At 32.7% G+C, this 10,119-nt stretch overlaps 1 protein-coding gene across 1 annotated transcript; it reads right to left on the bottom strand.

Moving 5' to 3' along the window:
* Positions 1-276: 276 nt before the first annotated feature.
* Positions 277-1,293, bottom strand: LOC126850947 (histone-lysine N-methyltransferase SETMAR-like). Its single transcript, XM_050594438.1, has 2 exons — positions 973-1,293; positions 277-417 (listed from the first exon to the last, which is right to left on the bottom strand). Exons 1-2 carry the CDS (start codon positions 1,291-1,293, stop codon positions 277-279), a joined length of 462 nt encoding a protein of 153 aa, XP_050450395.1.
* Between the last annotated feature and the right edge of the window lie 8,826 nt (positions 1,294-10,119).

Here is a 10,119-nt window from a genome sequence, read left to right as displayed (position 1 = left end):
CATTCTTCTTCACTAATATTTTGCCTGAGACATTATTATAATTCGATCTTGTACGAGAATTTTTGAACACTGTATCTTTTAATTTATATTAAATATATTTATTTATTAAATGGTAAAAATAAATTGATATTAATAAAGTTTATTTTTTTTTAGTTTCAGATTAAGTCACCATACAATTTTATATATTATTATATTACTATTAGGTTGGTGCGAATGAAATGTCGGATTCTTAAGTGAATATATTAAACTGCATATCTTTTTCCAAAAGCTGTTTATTTAATCAAAATATGCTCCATTTACTTCAATACACTTTTCCCAACGAGATTTTAATGCATAGATGCCTGTCTTGAAGAAATTCTGATCTTTAGAATCAATGAACTCTGATATGGCATTTTTCAGACTGTCTTCATTTTCGTACTGTTTAGCCCGTAAAACAGTTCTAAATGTTTAAATAAATGAAAGTCGGTTGGCGAAAGATCCGGTGAATAAGGTGGGTGCTGCAAAATTTCATATTTAATTCATTTAATTTTGCAATTGTTTTGTACGATATATGCGGCCGAGCGTTGTCGTGGAGAAGTATTGGGCCATGCCGATTAACAAGTGATGGGCGTATAATTTTCAATTTTTCATGCATTTCTTCAATGTACTAGCAATACTTTTCGACTGTAATTGTCATTCCAGTTCGAAGGAATGAGTAGTGTATTACTCCAGTCACATTCCACCAAACTGTGATTAAAATTTTCCGTTGATGAAGTGATGGCCGTGGAGTATGAGCACAAGCCTCATCCCTATCAAGCCACCGAGCACACCTTTTCCTATTGTCGTAAAGAACCCATTTTTCATCACAAGTAATGATCCGATCGAAAAATGGATCTCGATTAAATCGGGTTAACAATGATGAGCATACGTTCAAGCGATCCAGCTTATTTCGCTCGGTTAGTTCGTGCGGTATCCACTTATCCATTTTTTCACCTTGCCAATTTTAGAAAGATGTCGCAATATTGTTGTATGGTCAACTTCCATTCTGGCAGCAAGTTCCCTTGAAGAAACAGTTGGATTCGTTTCCACCAATGCTTTCAGAGCATCATTTTTCACAGATGTTTTGGGTCTTCCACGCGGTTCATTTTGCAGGGAAAAATCACCAGACCGAAATTTTTCAAACCAACGCTGCACTTTTCGATCGTTCACAGTATTCTCCCCAAACGCCTGGTTTATATTGCGTGCAGCTTTTGCAGCATTATTACCAAGTTTATACTCATATAAGAAAATTACACGAATATCGGTTGAATTCATATCGGTGCAAAATTCAAAGCAAATAACAAAGGGAACACTTTTGAGAAAATCTTCTTTGCTAAAATGTGACTCTGGCAATGGACAGTACGACTATAAACCAGGTTATGTCAAAAACAAAAGCATAACAAAACAGGGAGACAAACGTTCACATTTAAAGAAAATCCGACATTTCATACGCACCAACCTAATACATTATTATATTATTAAATTATTATATTATTATATTATTATATTATTGTTTTTTCTTATTATTTTTATATTTCACACACAAACACACACACACACATTTTATATGTATACATTTTATATGTATTTAACGTACATTGAATAAATGTTATTATTATTATTACAATTTTTAAAAAAATATTAATTATTTCTGCGCTTTCTTCTTTCCTTTTTCTACACGTGGACGCTATACCTCGCACCATCCTTCTTTTACCGTCTTAAAAAAACAAACATAATTACATAAATAATAAATAATTGTTGTGTATTTCATAACTTCCATGCTGAAGTAGCGCTGCGCGTTGCGTGGCGCTTTTGCGAGAAGCGGAAGTTTTTACATGTCTCGCTCTCTCTGGTTGTAAATTCTGAACCGACAGATTGTGGTATCGGGCTTTCAGAGTATTTGGCATAGTAGATATATAGTACTGTTAAGATAAATATATATTTTACGTGATTCACGGAGTTTAATTCTTTAAATATCCTACACCGAAATAATTACGTAACACTAATAAATAATAATAATATATAAATAATTATATAATTATATAATTCTTTTAATATTTATGAATAATACATGCAGGTCAAATCTGCATACTAAAATATGCAATATATAACAAGATTTTTCGTACCTGAAAAAAAATTAAGTATAAAGAAGCATGGAAAAAACATGAAAAAATATATATGAAACATTTGTGATACAAATTAACTTACAAATTAAGTGGTCTCTTGTACGACTTTATTTCATCTCAAGGGACGTAGGGGGAAGGGAAATAAGAAATAAAAAACATTAATTACGTTTTATTATAAAAAATATCAATTTTAAAATTCTTTTTTGGCATTGCGACTACCAGTTAAATATTTTAAGTATATTCTGTAATGCGCAATTCTTAACATGTTTTCCATATCGTCTAGTATTAATAACATCTAAATTATTTAAAGATTCAATATCTTCATAATCAGCATCCAAAGTTTCGATGATTAGATTTTCTCTCGCATAATTCTCAAGCAAATCTATCAGCCATTTTCTAGCTTTTCCCTTGATGTATAGGAGAGTCGGCGTCTCGTCATCTCTTGTATCAAGCACAGCCGATGTAATCAAGCATTTGCCATGCTGATATGTTTTCGTCTTTCCTTCATAATCCACGGTGATTCGCAACCGGTCAGAAAGCACATGACGTGTCTGATTTTGTTAGGATATTTCATATGGTATGGGATATGTGAAAATATAATACGCCAGAATGGTCCTTTCTCAACACCACCGCCTCTTTTACGATAAATCTTATTCCGATGAAAAATTCTTGCATGAACGTTGATATGAATATAACGTTTTTTTATATCAGTCAAGGTTTTTTATATACGTCGAGCAGAATGTGCGAGCATTACAGACTGTGATAAACGAGCTTTAGCGTGCGAATATGCTAGATTAGAAATGAGTAACGAACGCTAACGAATGGCAACGAAACATCAACGAATGACAATGAAACACCAACAAACATCAATCAACGGTTCAGGAACAACTATCAAACTGCTCAGAAACGAGTAACATTTACGAAAGAGCAATGAACGACAACGAAACATCAATGAACGTCAACGAATGGTTCAGGGGAACAGTTATCAAATTGCTCAGAAACGACTACAAACGTCTAACAGACCGCTAAAAACAGCAAACGGCTGATAAAGAACGACTATTGAATGGTTAAAGAATGTTGAGAAGCTTTCACTTGCGCATAGTACAATTGGACACGTTGCAATTGCACACTGTTTTATTAGACACATAAAGTTGCACAATGTTCGATTGGACACATTTCACTTGCGCACAGTTCGTTTGAACACATTTCATTTGCGCATCGTTCAATTGGACATCGTTGCTTTTGGACACAACACATATTTCCCCTCGATCCGCATCCCCCCTCAGATGACCTAGATTAGAACTGGCCTAGCTCTACTACTCATGACAAATGGCAAATGGTTCATTTCGCAAAATGGATGTATACTGGAAACATCCTTAGACATCAATCGTCTGCGGGTCTACGGGATGCGGAAAGACAATTTTCGTGAAAACGTTTCTTCGACACTTATCCATCATGTCGTTCGATTCGAGAAAATTTTATTTTATTACACCGAGTAGCAAGTCGCGTATCAACGCTTACAATGCGTCACGAGTAAAAAAGAAGAAAAATGGAAGGAGAGAAAAAAATAAGAAAGAACGAATACGTTAATAATACTATGGTAAAATCGAAAAAAAAATATAATCGAATTTCACGAGAGGTTACCGCGTCCGGAAGATTATTCCAACGATCCGCTTTCTCCTAAATTGATGATAATCGACTATCTTATGAGAGAACCGTTGTCGTGTGATGCTATTGTAGATCTATTTCCTAAAGGAAATCATCATAAGTATCTCAGCATTATACTCATCTGACAAAATCTCTTTTATCAAGGATGCTGATAGTGCGATATATCTCAATGCGAATTATATAGTAGCTTTCAAATATCCACGCGATCGCGCTCAAATTCGTCATCTAGCGCGTCAAGTATAGCGGGGAGCACACACTTTTGCATAAGCGCATAACCATAAACATAAAGAAATTGATTGGTCCACAAATGTATGCATAAGAAAATGAACCAATCAATTTCCTTATGCTTATAGTTATGCGCTTATGTAAAAGTGTGTGCTCCCCGCTTATATCCCGACGATCCGAAATTTATGGAAGAAGCATACTACGACGCCTCGAGACTTCACGGGTATTTGTTGCTCGATTTAAAGCAATTGATTCCAGATGAATATCGATTTCGGACGTGCATTTTTCCCGACGATACGCAGCATTACGCCTATGTACCGCGCAGATCGAAGAACAGAAACGGAGCTGTATAAAAAGGTAATATCGCGCTCGCAACTTGTCAGTCGTGCGATTACGGCGTAATGGTGAAAAAAGAAGTAGAGATTAATAAAAAGTCGATGCCGCCGTCGACAACGAATAGAACGATAGAGAACGCTAGATGGTCTACCGGTGAGAGAAACGTGTGTTTTAAAAACTTTGTGCTATTTGAAAAAAATCAAAAGACATTATATCATTCTTACGTATAGTCGTCAACAAATTCGTAGAGCGTATTCAAGAGTGTATTTTTTATACGCTCACGGGCAATCTACCGCTCCTTTGTAATGATAAAAAGCATTTAGCCAAAACGATCCTACGTCGTGTCGCAGCAAAACACGGTAATTGGAAGGCTAAAAGAAAACTTTTGCTACAACGATTCTTGCCTTATCTTATTGCTCCTATACAAGGTGCTGTGTTATACTAAATTATCGGCGAATGAAATAAAAAAATACAATCCCCGTTCGTACATTCTTTATATATATGAGAAAATAATAATTTCAGCAATAATAATAATAGAAAATGATAGAACAATCAAACAATAAATTGCCAGTTTGGTCGTATAATCACTTGTCTATTAATTTATCTACTGGCGACATTTTAAAATTAAACATAAGAATAATAGAAAAGTTTTAAACTAAAAATTACCAGCACCAGCACAACTTTAATATAATAATGGAGAGCTAAAAAAATGATTTTGATTTCTACGGAAAATCTCGATAGCAGCGTATGCAACAATAGCTGGTAATATCGTCTACCACGTCGGTCGATAACTCGACGAGGAAAAATTCGGAAATATATCAAATGAGAAAAATGTTAATGATAATAATAGAACCGTACACCGGGAACACCTTTATCGCTATTCGACGCGGAGATGTGGCGTATTCTCAACCATGTCTCCTATCGACAAAAAAAATGGAAATTGTATAAATAAGTACTCCACCGTTATCTTCACTTTATTCGGGAAGCGAAAAAACGCTAATGTAATAATATGCAGAGTAATAAGGATGACGATAAAAACAGTGAATTGAACGAAGACACGAATTTAAACGACGGCGATGATGATAATGACGAACTTATGGAATCGCTAACTTTAATTAATAGCGAGCATGGCGATGGTAGCCGTAATAGTAATAGTTTCGAGAAAAAACGGGGTCAATCGGCTGAAATAATCAAAGACATACTCGATAAAGTGCCGAAAACTTATCGCGACAAAACACGCGCACTATTAAAATACTTGATCGATATTCCGCTGTCTAAGATTAATTGGGATAGGTGAAAAATCGTAAGTATAGACGGTTCTGTCGTAGCGGATTCGAAAATTGCGGATCTTATAAAAGGCGCGATATGCAAGAGAAAAATGGTAAAAGCAACCGGAAAACTTCAGTTTGCTCGGCTACTCCACGATGTATAGAGGCATAACCTCCAATTTCATCGGAAATCGTGATTTATTACATACACGCGCTCTCAACATAAAATCGTGTTACCGCGCGAAAACTCCACTCGACTGTTTAAAATCTTCATACAGACGTAAGATAGCGAAAACGAGTGAGACCGAAGGAGATTTATATCCGCCGACGAAACATTGACGAACTACGTAGATTTTTCGACAAAGAAGAGAAGAGATTTACTCGACTGGAGTAAACTTAAATGATGGAATTTGAAAAATTACAATCCCTCGCACTATGCAGGCTATTTGGCAACGGAAAATTTATCGCGGGCCGTTAAATCGAATTTTACGTTTAATGAAGTCGTCGATTGGCTTAAATCGCAAGACGCGTGCATGTTGCATCGACCGATACGACAAAAATTTCCACGTTTATATTATAACATGATAAATATCAATGATTTGTAAGAAGTTGATTTGATCAATCTTCGAAATTTAATGACGAATATTCATATCTACTGACGGTTATTGACATGCTTAGTAAATTCGTATGAGTAGAACCTTTACGCGACAAAACCGGCACTTGTGAAAAAACCTTTCAGCATATATTTTCGAGAAATAAAAGTCGCCTTCCCGTATACATGCAGACCGACAAAGGTAAAGAATTTATTGCTCGTCATGTTCAGAATTTTTTAAAAGAAAAAGACATTCTTTTTCTCATAACTCGTAATCCCGATGTTAAAGCAGCTATAGTGGAACAATTTAATAAAACTTTCAAGGAACGGATGTGGCATTATTTTACACATAAAAATATGCGACGCTACATCCGCTTACAATCATACTAGGCATCCACCATCAAAATGCAGCCTGCAGTCGTTACGTTGGAAAATGCACATATCGCGCTTAAAAATATGAATCACCGTTAGGGCGGCGACGGCGATACCGATGATGTGCAGAAAAAGAATCGCAGACAAAGAAGAAAGTTAAATATAACGTAGGCGATTTCATGCACGTCAGTAGGGCAAAAGTAATTCTTGAGAAAGGATACGAGGCAAAGTAGAGCGAAGAAATATTTTAAATTCACCTTTCTGTTCTTGAATGGAGAAAACCGCGTGTGTACAATCTAAACAATTTAGCGGGCGAAGTTATAGACGTGATAGTTTACGAATAAGAATTAGCATCAATTAGTAAAAATTTACAGAAAAGATGATCGTTGATCGTGTGATAAAAAGCAGAGACCGTGGTAATAAAAATATAAACAGTATTAGTTAGTTGGCAACTATCTTTCAAAATTCGATTCTTGGATACCTGCTTTGTTTAACGCTTACTGCTTGAGTTTAACGTCTTTGGATAAAAATGAGGGTAGATGAATTTTATATGACTCTTCCGAGCAATAGCAATATGCGCTACTTTCCGGAAAATAAAACCATGTTTCACTACCTAATTACCTCAACGTGTAGACTTACATGAATGCTGGGAAGTAGTGCTCATGGAGATTCAATTTCCATGTAGTTTTTTTACATATACGCCCCGGAGAAGGATTAAGGGGATTCGTAAGGTCTGTTTTACCGATCAAAACGCAAATATTAAGTTAAAGTGTATAATCTTTTTGTTTATTATAAATATCGACAAATCCTTTTCCATAATTAAAGTATATATGATAACGTTTTCTGGTAGATATGATTTCATATAAAAAGTGAAAAAAAATTACAAAATTACAGTTTTGTTATCGGCTTCTGCCGTCAACATTTATTTAATATAAAAAATTTGTAATCTGCAGGTGCCTAATCAGTAACAATCCGACTTGGCATTTCATCAAAGAGTATCAGTGAACTTAGAGAAATGAGTTTAGAAGCTTTGTAAAAAAGATAATGCAATCTAAAATTTTCGTGCATATGGTGTGTGCGAGATCAAGGCTCAAGAGTAAAATAGAACAGTAGATTAGTTGCGTGATGTCGCGATCGACAGAGCTGCAATCTTACATGACAAAGACAGATATATTCGTACTATCTTCGTCTCTTTCATGTGTGTAGAGCAAAATACATGTTGCAGAGTATGTATACACTAACATTACTCCAGTTTCTTTATCTTTCTTTTTCAATCATACACTTTGTCTCTTTCTAATCGCTCGCTCACTACGTATCATTTCAAGCTTCTCGCATTTACTTATACGCTCACTTGAGTTTCTCTCTCTCTCTCTCTCTCTCTCTCACTCTCTCTCTTTTTCTGCTTGTTCTTTACTGTATTCATTTATACTCATTATTATATTCTTTTATTTGTTTGATTTTTATTCTTTTTTTTTTGTTTTTCTACAAGATAATAAATTAATTATTCTTTATTTTATAGAGTATAAATGAAATATTGTGTATTTTTTAAATAAAAAAAGTATTATATGTATGTATGTGTGTTTTTGTGTATATTATATATACAAAAGCAGACCTAATCGTACTATCTTCGTCTCTTTTATGTGTGTAGAGCAAAATTCATATATGTAGAGTACGCATACATTAACATTATTGCAGTTTCTCTATCTTTCTTTTTCAATCATACTCTGTCTCTTTCTAATCGCTCGCTCACTATGTACTACGTATCGTTTTATGCTTCTCGCATATTCACTTATACGTTCACTTACGCTTCTCTCTCTCTCTTATTTTGTTCATTTATTATTCTTTCATTCCCATTATTATATTTTTATATTTGTTCAACATTTATTCTTCTATTTTATTCTTATTTTTCTACACGTAAATAAATAAATAAATTTATGTATTTTTATTTTATACAACATAAATGAGATATACAATACAAGTTATTTTCTTTTTTATTTTATTATAGTTAAGTTATAGTTATTTAGTTATTATTATAGTTATTATTATAGTTATTATTATAGTTATAGTTATTATTATAGTTGTTATATATAGTTATTATTGTTTTTTATTTTATTATCAATTATTAGATGCACGAATCACAGGCGATCATATAAATCGTAAGTTATAAAGTAAAAGCTATTAAATTTTAGAAAATACTGCTAAAAAATTGATAAAATTTTTATTATTTAATATTTCCAGAATTATTCCTTTGCAAAATATATTAAAAATTATACGATTTATATCGTAAGTTAAATACAACAAATGTTTATACAAAACACACACATGTATAATACTTTTATTTATACAAATATACAATGTTTCATTTATGCTCTATAAAATAAAGATGAATAAATTAATTTATTATTATGTAGGAAAACAAAAATACAAACAATAAAAATATACAAATAAAAGAATATAATAATGGCAATGAATACAAGAAAGAATAAGCAGAGACAAAGAGAGAGAGAGAGAGAGAGAGAGAGAGAGAGAGAGAACAAGTAAGGAGCAAGCGAGATAACTAACATGAAAGAGTTTCGGAGTCTCGTTCGCAAAGCTCGCTTTATTTATAATCTCTCGCGTTATATATCATTACTGTAAAATTTTTATTTTTTGCACTTATTGATTCGAAAATAATTACAATGAATTAATGATATTTTACCGATTAAAATAATACTAAACACGATATAAGTCGCATAATTTTTAATCAATTATGTAAATAAAATTATAATTACAATTTTATTAAAAATAATCCGATTTATATCATATTTAGTGTCATTTTAATTGCCAAAATGTAATTAATCCATTACAATTATTTTCAGATATATAAAATGCAATATATACAATTTTTATTTTCTAGTAAGGTGACATATATACGTCAAAGATTACCGATAAAGGGCCTGGTGAGCGAGACTTCGGAACTCTTTAAATTTGTCAGCTCGTTTGCTCCTTCATTCTTTCTTGCTCTCTCTTTTGTCGACTTTTTAGCATCGGGATCTTTCCTTATCTACAAAATATAAATCTTTTATAGAATAAAACTTGCATTTTGCATTTTATCAGTACGAATATAAATATAATGGATTAATGAGATTCTTGTGATTAAAATGATATCAAACATGACATAAATCGGATTATTTTTAATCAATTATGATTACTTATTTCATTAAAAATTATACGATTTATATCGTATTTAGTATTATTTTTATCGCAAGAATGTCATTAATCCATTATATTTATATTCATATTGATAAAATGCAAGTTTAAGTTTTTTTTTAAATGTTTATATTTTGTAGATAAAAAAAGAACTCCGATGCCGCATCATCCGGATATGTACCCGCGCTAATATGCGCAGAGGTACTCTTTTGCAATTTTTTTTTCTTTAATGTAAAATAATTACTAAATTGATTTTATACATAAAAACATTATTTCTATTTTACGAAAAAATTATATAAAATTAACTATTTATATGTATATTAAT

Source organism: Cataglyphis hispanica, chromosome 7 (assembly GCF_021464435.1).
Source record: "Cataglyphis hispanica isolate Lineage 1 chromosome 7, ULB_Chis1_1.0, whole genome shotgun sequence".
Lineage (NCBI taxonomy): Eukaryota > Metazoa > Arthropoda > Insecta > Hymenoptera > Formicidae > Cataglyphis > Cataglyphis hispanica.
This window is presented reverse-complemented; position numbering and strand designations above follow the sequence as displayed.

Bases quoted from the DNA above. Each gene is read 5' to 3' on its own strand.
- LOC126850947 (XM_050594438.1), bottom strand. From the start codon at position 1,293: ATGAATTCAACCGATATTCGTGTAATTTTCTTATATGAGTATAAACTT. The intron at 418-972 runs GTGAAAAAATGG...CGGGCTAAACAG, and splicing joins ATCTTTCTAAAATTGGCAAG to TACGAAAATGAAGACAGTCT.